This window comes from Tachysurus fulvidraco, chromosome 26 (assembly GCF_022655615.1).
Source record: "Tachysurus fulvidraco isolate hzauxx_2018 chromosome 26, HZAU_PFXX_2.0, whole genome shotgun sequence".
NCBI classification, from domain to species: domain Eukaryota; kingdom Metazoa; phylum Chordata; class Actinopteri; order Siluriformes; family Bagridae; genus Tachysurus; species Tachysurus fulvidraco.
In genome coordinates, this window is record NC_062543.1 from 2,107,966 (window position 1) to 2,128,531 (window position 20,566).

The 20,566-nt window shown below is 40.9% G+C and overlaps 1 protein-coding gene across 2 annotated transcripts in view; it reads right to left on the reverse strand.

Moving 5' to 3' along the window:
* The window catches only part of pappaa (pregnancy-associated plasma protein A, pappalysin 1a), a 94,553-nt gene that overhangs the window by 13,346 nt on the left and 60,641 nt on the right, over nucleotides 1–20,566 (reverse strand). The window contains exons 15-21 of one of the 2 annotated variants that reach the window (XM_047809532.1): nucleotides 19,634–19,799; nucleotides 11,024–11,207; nucleotides 10,550–10,751; nucleotides 10,099–10,294; nucleotides 9,012–9,162; nucleotides 7,502–7,617; nucleotides 702–773 (exon numbers count right to left, since the gene is read on the reverse strand). In XM_047809532.1, the coding sequence (XP_047665488.1) occupies nucleotides 702–773; nucleotides 7,502–7,617; nucleotides 9,012–9,162; nucleotides 10,099–10,294; nucleotides 10,550–10,751; nucleotides 11,024–11,207; nucleotides 19,634–19,799 (1,087 nt within the window). The remainder of the gene's footprint in view (nucleotides 1–701; nucleotides 774–7,501; nucleotides 7,618–9,011; nucleotides 9,163–10,098; nucleotides 10,295–10,549; nucleotides 10,752–11,023; nucleotides 11,208–19,633; nucleotides 19,800–20,566) is intronic. The other variant, XM_027136773.2, reaches the window with a different exon arrangement.

Sequence of the window (20,566 nt, forward strand, 5' to 3'; positions counted from 1 at the left end):
GATGATATCTGGAGGGTTATAAGCCTGACACATGGATTATAGTACTATGTGTTATAAAAGCATTATGCAAACTGCTAAAACAAATGTTAGCATTTAATCTGAAAAGCATTACTGCCGGCTGTGGACGTCTCGTTTACATCTATATTACGTCAGAAACAAGCAAATGTAAAAAGCGTTCTGGGAAAGCGGCCAAGCCTGAACCCTGCTCGAGAGAGTCATCTGACCTCTGCTAGAATACTTCAGGACAGAAAGGTGCTAAATTTAGACCTAATTAAATACAGTAGCTAATTGTCTGCAAAGATGTTATACAGTATGTGATACGTTGTACATCGGTGATTTAATGTAGTTTACAACAGAGTCATGCGTTCTAATGCGTTATCGTTTCTATAGTAACCACTCGTTCATAAGAACGTGCATGTCAGGAGCATCACATCAAACTTAAACTTTAATATAAAGTTTAAAAAGTTTGATATCAACATTTACTCTGAAGATACAAACATCTGTGTGGAAACAAACGAACCGTATGAATATCACACCTCTAGTAAAACAGAAATAGTGATGATACTCTATAAATTCTTAAAGTCCTGAGTGTCTACTTTCTTATGAGCTTCATATTAACATCGCCGTGGAGTGAAACACGAGGAAGACGTTCAGTCGTCAACGTGGACAAATATTCAGGGTACGGATTCTGACGATCTTACCTCACAACCTTTGATGCAGTGTAGGACCTCGGGATGAGGGTACCATTTCAGACCCATGGTGCATGTTATATGCTGTTGGTAGAAAAGAAGGAAAGAGTTTAGGGACATACTGTAGGCCAGTGTTTATTTGTCACATAACAACTAGAATAACATGCATTCATTTTCTACCGCTTATCCAAACTTCTCGGGTCACGGGTAGCCTGTGCCTATCTCAGGCGTCATCGGGCATCGAGGCAGGATACACCCTGGACGGAGTGACAACCCATCACAGGGCACACACACACTCTCATTCACTCACACTCTCACACACTACGGACAATTTTCCAGAGATGCCAATCAACCTACCATGCATGTCTTTGGACCGGGGGAGGAAACCGGAGTACCCGGAAGAAACCCCCGAAGCACGGGGAGAACATGCAAACTCCACACACACAAGGCGGAGGCGGGAATCGAACCCCCAACCCTTGGAGGTGTGAGTCGAACGTGCTAACCACTAAGCCCCCACCACTAGAATAACAATGCGAGTAAAAATTGAGGTTGCTCGATGCGACAATTCCTTAAAATGAATAAATAAATAAAAACATCAACAAATTCAATGTCTTGCCATTTTAAGAAACTTGGAAAACATCCAAGTCCAACACCTTGGGAAAGTTGATCTTCATAACATATATCATTTGATTTGACAAAGCATATTAAACGATCGTTTCCTGTGCTCGCGCCCTGGAGCCATCGCAGGCCATTAAGGCAGCTGTCACGGCGATGTGTTCAATAGCGGTAGGTGTAGCAACAGGTTCGTCGTGCTACAACGTCGGTGGGAAACTTTAAATGCTTTCCAAAAGCAGAGCACTAATTACGAGCCGTTACAAGTCGAAAACAGTGCGTCCTTTGTCGAGAAGCCAGTTATGTCAAGATTTTTTATTTATTTATTTTTTTTCATGGCACTGGTTAGTGTAAAAGCAGTTACACTCAATGCACAATGAGTTTAATTGTGCAACAAGATGCAATGGGAATGCTGGTTATTTTGGTCTGGAATGGATAATGTGTGTGTGTGTGTGTGTGTGTGTGTGTGTGTGTGTGTGTGTGTGTGTGTGTGTGTGTGTGTGTGTGTCACCCCCAGACCACTTAAGCACCATCGATTCAGGCTTCTCTTTCCCCAGCTATCCAGCTCCACCAGCCCCATACACACACTGGATCAATTTCAGCAATCAATCAGCAGCGTGTCATTTCATTTCTACAGCACAAAACAGTTGCGAAATTAAAGATACCAATAAAAAAAAATACAAATGGAATAATAATAAGAAAATAATCAAGAGATTTAGCGCAAGGATGAAGGTAATTAGGATGAGAGCAATACCCAGAGGTCAGCTAAGCTTCTGTCATTGGCTAGAATTATGTCAGTTATAGCTCAAACACACACACACACACACACACACACACACACACACACACACACACACACACACACACACACACACACACACACACACACACAAACACACACAAATACAAAGCCTCCTCACTTTTCTCTCTCGCTTACCCACCCCTGCAAACTAAGGTATTTTACATTTCCTAGCAGTCAGCAAATCAATGGAAAAGAAAAAAGGTGGGGAACAAATGATCAGAGGACAGATGAGTACAGAAAACATTTCAGCGTTCGAAGACTGCTGGGAGTGATGGGAAATCGATAACACACACACACACACACACACACACACACACACACACACACACACACACACACACACACACACACACACACACACACACACACACAGAGAGAGAGAGAGAGAGAGAGAGAGAGAGAGAGAGAGAGAGAGAGAGAGAGAGAGAGAGAGAGAGAGAACAAGGGGAGCACTTTGGGTCACAGTGTGTCAGATTAAAATGACACGACTTTTGGTCTCGTCAATCATTTTGTTTTTTTTTCCTTAAATAAACTCTTATCTAGAAAACTTCTTCTGTGGTAATAAAATAAACAGAACGTGTAATTTCACCATTCGCTAATCGCTCATGACGTTTTTTTGTTTTAGTTTTTTTTACCCAGAAAATTGACAAAAAATGTTAAAGGTGCGCTGTTATCCTTTATGAGAACCACATTTTGCTTGAGCTACTGATTTTGGTAGAATAGTTTAAATATCAGTGCAGCAGATTAGCAGAAACTTAACATGTCTGATGTCAAGATTTGTTTTTCCATGCTAGATTAATCTGTCATTTTTAGCTAGCTAACTCGTTAAAGTTAGCCAGCATGCCCGCTAGCTGAAGAAACAGAAAGAGCTTGACCTTTGGCCATGTTTAAACACAATGCTGAAAAATCAGTGAGCAAGGAAGCTAACAGCTATCGAGTAAAGATTTTCTCCGATTTAATAATCTCTTAGCTAAATTCGGAAAGGAGAATAAACCTCGTCTCAACTGCTTTTAGCTAGTCTTAATCTGTGGTGATTAGCTAGCTAGCTTAAGAAACAGTGAGATCTATGTTCTCTGTGTGGATGTTTATGGTCTGATCTACTGTATGTTCTCTGTGTGGATGTTTATGGTCTGATCTATGTTCTCTGTGTGGATGTTTATGGTCTGATCTACTGTATGTTCTCTGTGTGGATGTTTATGGTCTGATCTATGTTCTCTGTGTGGATGTTTATGGTCTGATCTACTGTATGTTCTCTGTGTGGATGTTTATGGTCTGATCTACTGTATGTTCTCTGTGTGGATGTTTATGGTCTGATCTATGTTCTCTGTGTGGATGTTTCTGATCTGATCTACTGTATGTTCTCTGTGTGGATGTTTATGGTCTGATCTATGTTCTCTGTGTGGACGTTTATGGTCTGATCTATGTTCTCTCTGTGTGGATGTTTATGGTCTGATCTACAGTATGTTCTCTGTGTGGATGTTTATGGTCTGATCTACTGTATGTTCTCTGTGTGGACGTTTATGGTCTGATCTATGTTCTCTGTGTGGACGTTTATGGTCTGATCTATGTTCTCTCTGTGTGGACGTTTATGGTCTGATCTATGTTCTCTCTGTGTGGATGTTTATGGTCTGATCTACAGTATGTTCTCTGTGTGGATGTTTATGGTCTGATCTACTGTATGTTCTCTGTGTGGATGTTTATGGTCTGATCTACTGTATGTTCTCTGTGTGGATGTTTATGGTCTGATCTACTGTATGTTCTCTGTGTGGATGTTTATGGTCTGATCTACTGTATGTTCTCTGTGTGGATGTTTATGGTCTGATCTATGTTCTCTGTGTAGATGTTTATGGTCTGATCTATGTTCTCTGTGTGGATGTTTACGGTCTGATCTATGTTCTCTGTGTGGATGTTTACGGTCTGATCTATGTTCTCTGTGTGGATGTTTACGGTCTGATCTATGTTCTCTGTGTGGATGTTTATGGTCTGATCTATGTTCTCTGTGTGGATGTTTACGGTCTGATCTATGTTCTCTGTGTGGATGTTTATGGTCTGATCTATGTTCTCTGTGTGGATGTTTACGGTCTGATCTATGTTCTCTGTGTGGATGTTTACGGTCTGATCAATGTTCTATGTGTGGATGTTTATGGGTGGGTTCCTGATCCAGTACACACAAGCACAAGTTATCAAGGCTGTCTCCAACCGTAGACATGCATGACATCATCCCTTTACACATCTCCACGTCTGGAAATCCAATCAGCTGGAGCACTCAGCCTTCTGTTTAAGCCCCTGCTGTGTCTGTATCATTCTCTGTAGCCCTGCTATCAAATTTAGCTCATTCACTTTTTAATAAAAAGTTGGAGCTATTAATTAAAGGTTAATATTAGCCCTTCCTTCCAGCACAGCCAGCATGAACAATCACTCCTCTCTCTCTCTCTCTCTCTCTCTCTCTCTCTCTCTCTCTCTCTCTCTCTCTCTCTCTCTCTCTCTCTCTCTCTCTCACTCACTCACTCTCTCTGCTTGCTGTTACCTGCATTTCAGCAAAGTGCTCTGATTTTGCTGATATCAAGAAAGCTAATATATGAAAAAGCACAAACAATTCAGTTCCAGAGTAATTTGTCTTGATTACTGATTAGCAATTTGCAGATAAACTGAAGCCGGGCTGAATTTTAGGATTCACTTCTAACATCTAAGAGACTAACCTACATTCATTCATTCATTCATTCATTCATTCATTCATTCATTCATTCATTCATTCATTTTCTACCACTTTATCCGAACTGCCTCGGGTCACGGGGAGCCTGTGCCTATCTCAGGTGTCATCGGGCATCGAGGCAGGATACACCCTGGACGGAGTGCCAACCCATCACAGGGCACACACACACTCTCATTCACTCACACACTCACACACTACGGACAATTTTCCAGAGATGCCAATCAACCTACCATGCATGTCTTTGGACCGGGGGAGGAAACCGGAGTACCCGGAGGAAACCCCCGAGGCACGGGGAGAACATGCAAACTCCACACACACGAGGCGGAGGCAGGAATCTAACCCCCAACCCTGGAGGTGTGATGCGAAAGTGCTAACCACTAAGCCACCGTGCCCCCCTAACCTACATATAAGTAATATTAATAATTACTAACTGCTAACTTCTACTAATTTTTATTAATTATAATAATAATATTTGAAGACAAATTCCACACCTAAATTAGTTATCTACTGTATTAGTTAACGAACTAGGCTAATTCGCTGGTTGTCTATGCATGCAGTTTATATTACTACAATAAATAAAAGAATGCTAGCAACAGATTGGATAGTTAGCATCCCTTGCTAAGGGAAGTCAGCTCCAATGAGCAGATTGTGTCCTTGCAGAGAGTTACGAGGAACAGGTGTTGTGGAATTCAGACGCTATCGATCGTCACCGGTGCGGCGAGGGTGGCGAGCCGCGGAGAGAAACGGAGCGAAGATCGATCTCACCTCAGCTCAACGCCCCGGCCCGCTTCAGCGGCATCGATTTCGGGCTCCTCTTCCCCAAGCAGCCCAGCTCCACCACCCACCCTGACACACAACCGGATCAATTTCAACCAATCAATCATTGACGTGTCATTTCATTTCTTCAGCAGCTGACTCAACATTCCCATCACTAAGAAATATGAGAAACGCCAATAATAACGAGGAGCACAACAACAACAATACCATAAATAATTATAACGAAAGAAATATCTCTTTTCTTTTCTCCCTGGACATCGGTGGTTGTTTTGATATTAGATTTTACTCGCACACAAATGTGGAGAACAGCTTTAATGAATTCCGGTGATTAGATCTTGTTTGCGCAATGCTAAATGGCTGCCGGGTTTCTCAGGCATTGCTAATCCAACGCTGTGTCATGCTACGATGCCGCCATTAAGGTCTTATCGGTGTTTGGGTCGGAAGGCATCTGAGGGCCCTGGGTGTTTATACAGACAGGTGTTAAGCAACAGCACAACGTTTCACTTCGCCTACAGCCAGTTACGACAACCAGCGCTAAATCAATATAATAGTTTTGACAGTTAAATGTGTATCAAGCTGTTCTATTAGCGGCCGTAATAGGGTCATTCTCAAAATTATAGTGATTGCCAACGTCTTTTTATCTTTTACGACTTGGCCTCCGCCTTGTTGCAGTTGAAACGAGTTCAGAGATTACTGTAATATAACCGCTTTTTTCTAATGTGAGGTAACCGGGAATGCTGGTGCATGCCTGACTGGGAATTTAATGAGTATGAGAATGACATTCACTGAAAATGCTGTACATATAAAGCACACACACACACACACACACACACACACACACACACACACACACACACTGGTTATGTTAGGCACTGCTGACCCCACGTCATTTCGACTTTATTTCTTCATTATTGCTTTTAACAATTTTCTTTAATGATAATATTATTACAGTACGTATCCTGTTCATTCACACCACACTTCCTGCGTTTATCTATTCATAATGCATTATAGTGTGCACATATAATATCATACCTCCTGAATGCTCGTAAGAAGCAGTCAAAAACACTTTATAAAGTGTACGTGTATGGCATCATGCTGTCATGCTGCTCGATGACAGTTATAATGCATTACAACACAGGCTCTGGAGTAGCTTGCGTATTGTAGCGTGGGTAATAAGGCATTATAATGGCACGTTTTATTTTACGCAAATTCAGGTTTGGTAATAAAAGCCTGTGCATGTTTTTTTAGGTAGTAGGTTATGAAGCGTTATAAGTGCTTATTTGACATCAATTAAGCAAATCACATCTAAGTCACAAACACAAAATATTTTGTAAATTTGATACTTGAAAATTCATTCTAGACAGATTCTAAAATTCTAGATTTTATACAGTCTTATTCTACGCATTATAAGCACCCAATGTACGTATTATAATATAAAGGACCCAAAAAGGACCCCCCCCCCACGAAATATTAAGATGTTTTATATACAGTAAATACATAATTTCATGCTATAAGGCATTATGAATGCTGGATTTAGAGAAATGACTTATAGATGTGTTCCAGGCTTTATAAGTTATAATGTATGCTATATGATGCTACATAGATGCTTTTTTTTTTTGCCCTAAATGCTCATTTTCAAGTGAAATCCAATACTCAGACAGCTATGAGAAAATATGAATCACTGGCCAGTCAAACACACTTCAACACACATCCCATGAAAGAGCATCTCGATGGAGATATGGAGAGAGAGTGCAACATTCTCCCACAGCCGCCTGAGAGAAAACATTCTTTGGTGAAGTGTGTGTGTGTGTGTGTGTGTGTGTGTGTGTGTGTGTGTGTGTGTGTGTGTGTGTGTGTGTGTGTGTGTGTGTGTGTGTGTGCTGTCCAGGGCGACAGGAGAATACACACCGTGACTTTGGGTGGGTTCATCCAGTGGTGCTTCAGAACATCACTTGCTGTCATGTTGTCAGGCAGGATGACCACATCACTGTTCATGTCCCTGCATGAAAGCTCACACTCTGCTCCTATGTGTGTGTGTGTGTGTGTGTGTGTGTGTGTGTGTGTGTGTGTGTGTGTGTGTGTGTGTGTGAGAGAGAGAGAGAGAGAGAGAGAGAGAGAGAGAGAGAGAGACAGAGAGAGACAGAGAGAGAGACAGAGAGGAGAAAAAGGTGAGTGAATTCAAAATGAAGTGCAAGCAAAAGAAAATGTACATAGTTCCTGTAAATAGGGTCCATTTTAAAGAAATATTGGCACCCTTTATGAAAATGAATACCATGCAGTTAGTGAGTGAGTTAGCTTAAACGCTTTATGTTATGCTTTTTAACCTTTTTTCCTTTTTTTTTTTTTTTTTTAACATCCCTTCTGATCCCTGCTGATTACTGCTTGCTGTAACATCTAACATCCAGTTGCAGGCGCTTGATCTTTATGCTCGTTCTACAGCCTGGTTTTAACCTCCTGGCACAGGCAACCAGATATTAATCTGAAACATCTGTACAATGTGTATAATTTGTGTTTTTGATATTGATAAGAATCCATCAGAGCAGATGGTTCGGGAGATTAAACTAATTTTACTATCAAGCATGAAAGTTGTTTTTTTAAAATAAATAAATAAATAAATAAATAAATAAATAAATAAATAAATAAATAAATAAATAAATAAAACTATTTATTTTGGTTCGATCTAATTATGGTGCGAACTTTACCTCCTGGGGTAATTCCAGTGACATGTGGATCTGAATCCCGAGGACATGAGCCTTCATATAGAACTTCAATTCCTCTTTTTTTTAATTATCTGCTTAATGAAATGAATTACTCACCTCTCTAACAGTCGATGGCTAACCTCTTAACCTCCTGGCAGAGGTAACCATGTTTTGTTATACTAAAACAAATTTAAATATTATCTCTAGTCTGTCTGAACTTTTTTGTTTGTTAATTTGTTTAAACGTATCGATAAAGAGCTTCATGTCGTTCTCGCGTAACGATGACGCGTTAACACGTAATCCGTCACTCCGTTTGTAGTTAAATCTACCGAGACTTCCTTCATAAAACATTAATTTTGTTCTTAATGAAATCCCTATGTATTATAACACCTGTAACTAATTTTCACACTAACGACTGCCAGTCCTGCTTGGATGTTTCCAGTTAATTGGACGCTCTGTCATTGTTCTCACATTCATTTGTGAATCGTCTGTTATGTCTGTGTTCATTTCACCCGTACTTTGCCTACTGTAAAATCTGTAAAACTGTTGATCCTGAGAGCTTTCTTAGTACGTTTGTCCACATGGTTGTCACCTCTGGCTTAGTCATTATATCAAATCTAATACTTAGATAAAAGTATTTAGAAGTGACACTATTTAAATCATTTTGTGATAAACAGAAGTGTTAGATAAAGAGCGTATGATTCATTCAGCATGCCCACCTATAGCGTGTCCTTTCTTGCAGCCGAGCCGGATTCCTGTATTCAGGTTCCGCGGTAAAGCACACTGACCCTGTATTTGTGGACAGATCTGGAAAGATCCTGTCCAGTTTCCGTCTTTCCTGCAGCGGATCATGTTGGCGTGTGGTCCCTGCTTGGGGAGACAGCAGACGCATTATATCACCCATCGAACAGACAGATCACTCCAAATTCTCAGACCTTTTAATGCCGTGCAATTAAAAGGAGGCTTAATCGAATCGTACTGGCGGAATGTTTCTGTGCGTCAGCTTAGGTGCGTGTGACATGAACTTGAAAACATTCAGGATTACATCTGGTGCAACACTTGATTTTGTTTGTGCCATGCTGCAGATTCCACCATGAGGTCAGTGGACATCAAAGGGGTGTTGCGAGAGATGTTGCTGGCAAGGTCAGTCATCCAGCAGCCTGTGTTCGGCTCGCGCGTGTGTGTGTGTGTGTGTGTGTGTGTGTGTGTGTGTGTGTGTGTGTGTGTGTGTGTGTGTGTGTGTGTGTGTGTGTGTGAGAGAGAGAGTGAGTGACGAGGACATACGCTCAGTCATTTTCCCATTCTAGGTTCTGAACCCACAGCTTTTGAAATTAAACCAGATGGGGAACCACAGGGAGACACACACAGAGGAAACAAGGCAAAAGCCATTTGCAAGGCTGGATTCTGAACCAAGTGTTTATCAATGAGCTTGATCTCATATTTTATGCTTTATTTTGTGATATATTGCTGATTTAAGTTTATTTTGCCAACTTGTCTCCAGTCTCAGTGCTTAAGTTTTGCGACACAGAAACCAAGTTTTTTTTTTGCTTTTAACCTGATTCGTTTCAAGAGACAGGTTAGGCTGATGAGAGAATATGTTTTAAATCTGTTATAGCATGAGTGATTATGGGACCTCCTTATCATACCTATAGATAGATTTAAAAAAAATGCATGATGCGTTGGTTGTAAATTTTAAAAAATAAATTAAAAAACTGGCAAATTGTTTTTGTATAAAAAGAACAAAAATCCTTCTGGACATACTGGTCGTATTATGGAAATTACTCAGACAGAAAGGAAATGACTGACCTGCTTGCAGGGAGCGGATGCCTTCGCCGTGCTATTGACAGAGTGGCACTGCAGCCAGCACATGCTGTCGAACAGGAAGCCATCAGTGCAGTGGTACATGCCATGGAAAACTGGAGGAAGTGGAGGACACATCACCGGCTCACATGATCCCTCCAGCCATCGGCCATCCTCTGTGCACTGCATCTTAAATGCCCGTCTTTAAAGAAAAACAAACAAACAAATGGTAAAAATGTGGACCATAGGTGGTACCCTCAGGAAAGATGAAGTGGACATGGAAGGGTGGACATGGAAGGCCACGGTCATCTGAGTGACCTTGTTTTAGATCTATCACCACAAACCGACTATTCATTGTACCACCTTATGGCAGCAAATTGTAAGCGTGTCGAGAATTTCGAGTCTAGACGGTGATGGTAATTAGACTGGAAGTAAACAGCTTGACAGTGAAAAGTACCTCTTGGGCTTGTTGGTGGCATGGTATCCAGGCTTGCACTTGTACTTGCAAAGTGAGCCCACTTTCAGGCCAGTCTCGTTACAACGTTTGGTCTGCAATACAGCATTGGGAATGATGGGAGGCGCAGGACAACGCAGCTCGCACAAAGCCTCTGGGAAGGACCACAGGCCATCCTCCATGCATGTCAGTGTGTTATTAGTTCCTATAGCAAGGCAAAATTAAAATGGTCCTCTGAGTGTTAGCCTCTATTCATGTCTGGGTAACAATTTATGGCTAATAAATGAGAAAGATTTATCAGAACAGACCGTATCAACCCTTCCAACCCAAACACATATTGTTATTAATTTTAAGTTCCCTATTATCACTACCGAAAGTAACCTGCTGCTATTCTGCACCTGAACCAGCTTCTCACTAGTCTCACTAGCTAGCTTTATTCCATTTACCCATGAGTTAAGAGTGGTAGACATTTCTCACCTACAAGCTGAGCAGGTTCCCTGCACTGGAAGGTGCACTTTTTGCCATAGGTGGTACCCTCAGGAAAGTAGAAGTTGGCAGGGTGGACATGGTATTTGTCAGGAAGGCCACAGTCAACAGGCTCACAGGATACCTGCTTGTTCCACTTGCCATCTGTACAGGTCATGGTCACCGTAGATCCTGACTACAAGGGGTAAACAGGGCAAGAAATGCCAAGGGTCACTACACAATAAAGCAAAGCTGTAAAAATGGTAACCTGTTTAAACCCGTTACAAATACGACAATTTGATTTGGATTTGAGTTCCTGTATCTTGGAAAGAATTTGATTTTGTACATTTGTGCATTGCTTGAAACCGACCGATGCCCAGTTGTTAAAAACAATTTGGTGAAGTATCATTCATACATTCATTTTCTACCGCTTTCTAGGTATCATTCATACATTCATTTTCTTCCGCTTTCATTTTCTAGGCAGGATACACCCTGGACGGAGTGCCAACCCATCGCCTGGCACACATACACACTCTCATTCACTCACACACCCACACACTACGGACAATTTTCCAGAGATGCCAATCAACCTACCATGCATGTCTTTGGACCGGGGGAGGAAACCGGAGTACCCGGAGGAAACCCCCAAGGCACGGGGAGAACATGCAAACTCCACACACACAAGGCGGAGGTGGGATGTTGAAGTATCATTTAAAATTTAAACATAAAATATATTCTTGGAAGTCATGCATTAGCTGCCTCAGTAGACAAGCTGGACAGGCATTTTAAATTCTTCTCTTAGCTACAGTTGCAGTTCTAGGTGGTTCTTTGTCATAGATAAACACTGGTACACTGGTATTTCTTGAGGATGCCACTATTGTTGACATTGCAATGGCAGGATGCTGATGCCCCAGGGTGAACTCAAACCTGTTATACCTTCTGGCATTCCATCTCTTTTGTTATGCAGACATACAGTAGGTAGTCCTACTGGATTCCCTATTTGCACTCCTAACACCTACCTGCCTTCATATGTACTTACAGTATGATTAACCTTCTTGCTGCTGTACATGGATTCTGTATAGACTTGCACTTTCCAATAGCTGGTATGCCGATGGTATGACTCACCTTCCTGCTGAGGTGTGAACATTGTCCTGCTGTACATGATCTCATCTGGATATGCCAGAGTACGTGTGCTTCCAAATAACTGAACATTCTGTTTTCTTTAACGTTTATACATTCAGTAGTTTCTCTTTCTATGCTACTGCATACTGTAATGATCCCACCATCTGGTGTCAACCAGAAGATGATGGGTTCCCTTTTCGGTCCGGTTCCTCTGAAGTTTTCATTCTCATGTCATCCCTGGGAGAGTTTCCTTGCCACTCTTAAATCTACATCTGGATTTCTGTAAAGCTGCTTTGTGACAATGTCTATAGAAGTTGGCAGGGTGTACATGGTACTTGTCAGGGAGGCCACAGACCATGGGCTCAACAAGAGTCTGTGGTTGGGAGTCAAAGAGACCATATTTGACCCTGGAAGGAAAGAAAGTTGTTTTTTTTTTGTTTTTTTTTCCCTTCCTGATTGATCTCATCACTAGAACAGTCCCTGTATGCAGAATAATTCACGTAATGGTCTTTTCCAAATGTAGCTGTCCTAGGATATTTAATGAGCAGCAGTTTGAAAGGATGCAGTGGTTGGTTTCACATGTGTGGGAGAAGCACATGTTCTGGGTGGGAACTGGCTATGACTAAACTGTAGGGAAAATGGACAAAACTCTTGAAGTTGTTATGGCTACTAGTGGGAGGCGATGCCAAACTGAATACATAAAGTGTGACATGTAAGCTTGTGATGTAAAAATGGTGAAACCTTGTGTTATTCAAAAACACAGTGAAAGCCTGTTCCTTTGGTTCTAAGGGTTCTGGGTTTCTATTCTATTTAGTTAACCTTGATTTTTTTTTTAAATTAAATCCACCTCTTGTGCCTTTCCACATTGAAGCTTGCCCCAGAGAGACAAACTGAAGAACCCTAAGGTTCATGGACGGGTCTAGTATCGTTTAAAACGGTTTGTTTCGGCCTACACAAATAGCTCTCATATATTTATGTTTGTTCATCTTCCAAAACAACACTAAAAATAAATAAGAGTACATCATCTGTTTGCCACAACCACCATAAACTGCCATTAAGTCTCAAAAGTCACCGCTTGCTTGGGAGACTCAGTGTTTTGAAATGTTCTCATTTAGTGCATGTCACAGTTTGGAACTGATTTACATTGTAGATGGATCAGATAACTATTGAAATATCATGAAAGTCAGTGCAAAGCAGGTCGCTGGTTAAACTTCAAAGAGGGAAAAAGTTCCTGGAATGGTACATTTTTTATAGTGGGAGATATCTGGTACATCTGGCTATTATGCCAGCGAACATTCCCATCCAAAAAGCCAGACACGACGGACTGTTTTGATCTAAACAGGTCAGCGTGTGGTTTAGATATCATTGTGAAAGAATGTTGGCTTCTTTTGCTCTACTGAAACACTGATATTCAAAAAATGCCCTGAACATCTGGTTACAAAGTGAAAAATCATCTCTGGAGGCCTGCAGTCTTAAACCTGGACTTAGAGACAGAGTTTCTTAGATGTTCTTTACCGTACACGAGTGCTGTTCGTTACGATCTACACTTGTTCCGATGTAAATAGTACCTGAACGACGATCTTTATTTATTTATTTGTTTATTTTTTAAATAGCAGGGACGATCTGAATTTACGGTTTTTACGATATCGAGTTCCCTTCGTCCCCGTGTGCTATAAATCTGAGCGGCGGAGATTCTTTAATATGGCTGCCCCAGTAAAGTTCTGACACACCAGTTATTATTATTTTTTTTATTTTTATTTTTATGTACACTGCAATAATAACAATGCAACCAGTAGCGTTGTGGCCTTAAAGTTATCTACACCAAGTCCTGGTTTGATATTGACCTCAGGTTGCTCTCTGTTCATCCAGGATGTTTCCCTCTCTCTCTCTCTCTCTCTCTCTCTCTCTCTCTCTCTCTCTCTCTCTCTCTCTCTCTCTCTCTGCCAATTGCCCAGCGATAGACTAAAGAATTTGTGAATGAATGAATCAGTGAATGAGTCATGACGCATCCGCCAGGTTGTATAAGTTTAATTAAGAACCTCATATGGTTTGAGGAGTGTGTAGGAGGGCACTTTAGGGGGTTGGGGGGGGGGGGGTGATCTTGATTCCCTGTTAGCAATCTTAGTTTGCTAGCTGCATCAAACACCATGCATTTGTAACCTGGCTGCTCAAATCTAGTACATCTGGATGGATCAAAACCTTCTGTTGTAATAAAAATTGCATTCTGCTATACACATATCATTTATTGTGTATAGTAGTATAAAAACGGTACTACTTAATAAGTGCTAAAACCTGGACATGTGGTTTAATTTTGAAGTTCTACTCAAATTCGACACGAACGGATGAGTCGCAAATCGTCGAACGTTATTAACGGCCGAGACTCACGATACGGATGACCGAAAAGCTTTATAGACCTCTTTTTTTTTATAAAGCTTTACTAGCCTGCCTGTTTGATGTTTGATCCAATCTCCATTTAATATTCTTTGATTTATATCTATTTTTTAAAACGCACCTAATAGTCTGGATACAGTTGAAATTCTGTAATTTCTGATAAAGGATTAACGTTTAATATTCGAGTCTCCTTGCCAGAAAATGACTATTTTACAGCATAGCGATCCTCGGTTTAAACCACAGACTGCTAACATTTACGTGCAGCGGACTTTGAATTATGTCGAGCATAACATTAGCTCATAAATACCAAACTCAAATCTCATAGCCATCACAGAAAAAACGCTGGGGTGAACACAGTCCGAGAACAATATAAGCAAATTTGAATAACCTCACTGTGGTTATATCGTCCAAGAAATATATCAAAGGAGACGCATAATCAGAAAAACACACATTAATCATCGTTTTCATAGTTTCAGACAGCTGTGTATTTTTGTATCAACAAAGGATTTTTTTTCCCCAGTAACTGATAACAGGTTTCTGAATCTTTATGGTTGTGCCATAAGCTAACGTTCTGAAAGGAACTGATCTGAAATGTTGCACAGAGCAAGTGGCCTGAATTAAACACGCATGTCTTTGCAGAGTTTCCAGACCAGTGCAATGAAGGAAAGTCTGTTGAAAAAGTAGAAAGTATAAACTGTGGGATTCATAAATAAAGAAATCGATTTTCTTTTTCTTAAATCACAAGGAATCCTCATATAGCTCGTTAACGCTAACTAGCTCAAGTAGATTTCTCTTCGATGCTAACGAACCACGAGGCAATCTCAAATTCTATCCTTTTTAGTGATTATAAACTCTTGTGTATGTATTTGCTAACAACTAATCATTAGCGAGATATTAAACACAAAGTTAGCTAGTTTAAGTGACTTGCTAATTTTAAACGCTTGCTTTCTCTTGCTAGCAAACATCAAAAATTTAACTTTTTATCGCTACTTAGACCTTAAAAAAAATTAAAGGTTTATGATAATGTTGTAAAGTTAAAGGTGCAGTATTCAGAAAAAGTCTAAATACTGATTTATAATATTGCTAAGCAACGAATCTTTCTTCATTTCAGATTTCTGGCCCAGAAATCTAGTGGATATTGCCGGGGGTTTTTTTGTGTGGTTTTTTTTTTTTTTTGCTTAATTTTTTTAGTTTCCAAATTTACTGTCTCCTTTTTTGTGTTTGTTTTATTTTTGTTTTGTTTTTTCCTGCATTTTCTGTTATAATTTTTGTTTTGCTGCTGGGATTTTGGAAGACTTTGCACTTGCGTTTTCAGGATTTTTACAGAATTTCCTGTTTCTGAATTTGTTGAATTAGATTTTTCTCAAATGTTTCCAAATTTTTAAAACGATTAAAATTGTTTTTTTTTTGTTTTGTTTTGTTTTGTTTTTCCTTCATACTGTGTTTTGCACTGACAGGGAAAAAACAGACATGTATTTATGCACACATATATTAATGTGAAGCTACAGATAACAGAAGTAGGGAAGTATTCTCTCCATATTATATTATATCCATTGATTATAGCCTTTCGGCATTGTGTGTGTTTTTCTGTGCGCTGTGGGAGAACTGCAGGAATCATGTAACATCTCTTTCCCATATCTATCATGCACATCTATTGGATTTCCCATCGCTCGGCTTTGACCGACCGTCCGCCGGAGCGAGATTTGGTTTCTGCTGGTTTCCTGTGGGCTTACTGGCTACAAAGCCCTGTCAGGGACACTTTAGCGCACCTAACAGATGAGTCTTACATGCTGATACACTGCTTTCCCTTGTAAAAAGAAACAGACGCGAGTAAACGTGTGTGTGCATGCACCCATGAACGCACACACGGACGCACGCACATACAAACAAACCCATAACAAACGCACGTAAAACACCAGGATCCTGGCGTTTAACGTCCAGCCGAAGGCAAAACCAGGGGGGGTGTGAGGGGAAACGGGTCACATTAAAAAGACAGTGTTTGTGCAAAAGGAGTTTCCTCCTGTTTTTTTTTCCCCCCATTTTAATTTTATTTACAGTTGAGGTTTCTGCTCCTCTCTGCTGGATAGTGTGTCTAATTCAAGCCAGACATCTCCAGAGCACATCTGCTGAAGCAGAGCCCAAACAACATGCTTCGCGTTACACCCGCTTCCATTTAGCTCCTTTATCGTATAGATGCACCTTAACAACGATCGCTAGGAATCACCGCAAGTCGGAATCTCAGTCTGTAAAGAAGCATTTCGGCGACAGTATGTAGGGATTTTTACAATTCGGTGCATTTTTATAGGTGGAGCACTTCTAACCGTGGACATTTTACCCCCAAAGCAGCTTTACAGAAATTTATCGATTCAGGATGTAAACGATACATTTTATAGTTATGAGGAACATAACATGCTTTGCTGATACTTACAAATAACCAAAGAAGTGTTTAACTCTTATTGATTATTTTCCTGTAACAGCACATTCCTTATTTGTTTGTTTGTTTGTTTGTTTGTTTATTTATTTAATCATTCCGCTCTAATATGACATCAGCTTCGTTGCCATTTAAACGATTATTATTATTATCTTTTTTTATTATTATTTAGGAAAGTGTGAAGGTTCTTCTGGTGGAAAACTCCCGGTGAAATCTGGAGACTCTTTGCCTACACTCCTTCTCCGTGCAGTTCCTTAGATGTAGCAGAAGATTAGACTCTTTTAGCAGCAGTGATATACATCAGTAAACCTTGAAATAAACCACCACCGTAGACTATCACCGTCATCAACGTAAGTCTCTTAGACTGAGCAGTGTGTCCAAAAATAAATAAATAAATAAATAAAAATGCTTGACTAAAAAAAGCGAGTTCAAAGTTTGAGCCTGAGGGACTGAAATATGGGAAATGTTAGATAGAGACCAATCATCGGCATTAAGGGTAATCAAATACAATTTGAAATTAAATAAAAGAGTAAACTTTGGTATCTGGGTGCACAAACTTTTGCTACAGTACACAGCTCCTACCGAGAACGTCCTGTACGATGTTGAAAGCTGAGCGTAATTGATAATTTGCTCGGTTTACTAGGCCTCCATGTGACGGCAGATTTAATCTCGCCGCTATAGCGCGGTTGCACATTTGCATGTCCAGGGGAAAGTAGAATTAGCGTGTTTCCCACACCGGTTATCCATCAAACATCTGAGAAAAGGGTTTACAAGGAGAAAACAAAAACAACGGTGTACCCAGGCGCTCTCTCTCTCTCTCTCTCTCTCTCTCTCTTTCACTCACAGACATATTCGCATGCACTTACACACACAAACAAGTGGTGAAAACAGAACAGATGGTTTTGCAGATACAATGATCTAAAAGAGTTCCTGGAAACCCGTTTGACACAAGTGGAGCAAGTCCGCAATTCCCTAATGAAGCAAGATGATGAGAAGGAGCTTGACGTCGGTCTCGTCTTTCACTCTTTTCCGTGCTGATGCTGCAATCTTGCACGCACACACGCGTACGTGCCACATACGACACGAGGCCTGGGGCGTCCTGTCTTTTTCCGGGTCATACGACCGCTCCAGAGTGAGCGTTCGGAGCATCGTGCGTATGTACGAAAGATAAAAGATGGATCGTGTTCTAAGTAGGTTATGATTGCTAAAGGAACCTCATTAAAATTCATTCATTTTTTTTTGCACTCGACTCAATTCCTTCCACACACACTTTACATATTTTGGGACTTCCTACAAAAAGCTGACCAGAAAAAATGGTCTAATCCCACATCCCACATCCCATTATTTTTATTTTTATTACTTAATATGACTTTTTTTTTTTACTTTTACACACACACACACACACACACACACACACACAAACAAACACACACACTTTATTTTTTCAAAATTTTTTTAAAAAAAATTTGACCAAAAAAATTCCATTATTTTTATTTTGATAATATGACTTTTTAATGACTTTTTTTTTTACTTTTACACACACACACACACACACACACACACACACACACACAGACACACACACACACACACACACACACACACACACACAGAATTATTTTTTTGTCATTGGATCTGATGCCCATCTTTACACCACTCATCGGTTTAATATCCTCCCCTAGATCATGCACTGACCAATCAGACAGCAGCTCCTGTCTTTTTTTTCTGCTTTGAACAGAGCACTTTATACAGCGGTGGGTGCAAAAGTTTACACACCCCACGCCAATTCTTTTCTGCATGAATATTTGAAAAAGTATTGATATTTTTTGTAATACACACATGAATATGAGGTGTAAGAATACATCTGTCTCAAAATCAAAAGCAAATCATGCCACGGTCTTAGACCAAGTGATCTCGAGACAGAATTTTAACAGGTATGTCAGGAAGCTGCTACTAGTGTGAGAGAGTCCAAAATGCTGTTATGGTGGACCTATAAGTCATTCGTGAAATTTACATTACATTTTTGTAACTTCTGAACTTATGATTGTGATTTAAATATAGTTTTTTTTGTAATAATTGAGTACAATTAGAGAATATCTGTACAACCTAACACACTATGAGTCTTGTTGCTGAAGTATGTAGTGTGTGTTCATGTATATGTGTGTGTGTGTGTTTGTATTAGGGCTGTGCCTAGTTTGTGTATGGAGACTTAACTCAGGGAGCAGGGCTGGATGGTTGGAGGCGGGGGGGGGGGGGGGGGCTGAGTGTTTAAGACCACTGCTAACCACTTCCACATGCGGCTCCTCGGTGCACGTCAGAAAAAGTTGTTGAGGTGCCGCGCTATAACGTTAATGGCTGCCGAGAACGCAGGGGCTCTTGGCAAAGGGGGTCGACTGGAATGCACACGCTCATTCATCCGCTCTCTCTCTCTCTCTCGCTCACTCTTTTTTCTCTCTCTCTGGTTGTTTTATCCAGACGTTTCTTGGGGCCAGACGGCGGGGACGAAACTGAGAAGCAGACTATACAGTAGCTCTGTCTTTTCTTACACACTGGAGAGAATGTTTTTCTCCCTCTCTGTCTCTATCTCTCTGTCTCTATCTCTCTCTCTCTCTCTCTCTCTCTCTCTCTCTCTCTCTCCCTCTCACTCTCTCTCGTTCTTTTCTCAGCCGTGCGCATACCTGGCTCTTGATGAGGTCATCGTCCCGGTGGATCTGCAGCACGTAGCCACTGTTGCATGTGACAGTGCATCGGGCACCGTTGAAAAAGCCACTGCTACATCGCAGCTCTGCATTGCGGACCTTCGGCTCCTGGCAGTCGATGGCCTCGCAGGAGTAATGAACGCAACTGGAGGGAGATAGAAAGAATGTGAGAGAGAGAGAGAGAGAGAGAGAGAGAGAGAGAGAGAGAGAGAGATAAGGAAAAGAAAAGTGACACAGAGAGAGTGAAAGAGAGAAAGAGAGAGAGAGTGAGAAAGAGATAGGCTGTTGCACACAAACTACACTACGTCATCCTCCAGACGGCCCGGAGGACTAACAGTGGAATACTACATGTCACATTCAACTCCAGCGAGACACACACACCGCGGTCAACCTGACATTAATCTTCATTACTTTGGCAACAAAGCCGCAGGGAGGGAGCTGCAGTATAAATAGAATGTGCTTGGCCCACTCTTTCCACTCTGGAGCTAAACAAATGAGACCTCACGAGCACCGCGATGGAAGCGGAGTCAAACACAGCAGAGTCGAGCATGGCGGCTCGACCGGGACCTGTGTCCGAGTAAGAGATCTGGGACACTACTGTAACTCGACGTGCTTCGGTCAAGGAATCGACTAGAACTCTTTGTCATAACGTGAAAATCGGATGTGTTCCATATCCGTTGCACACACACACAAATACACACACACACACACAAGCAAGCAAACCACATTCACATTCACTTCTTCCCCACACAGACAAATAAAGTCCTTTTGAATCATTAACACATGCCTGATTAAATGCTGATTAAATCACCATGGCTGAAAGTGAAACGTCTGAAACAGCAGACAAACAAACGCCAGATACCGTTCTCTTCAATGGACAAGTCAATGGACAGGCTTCTAAAATTCAAACGA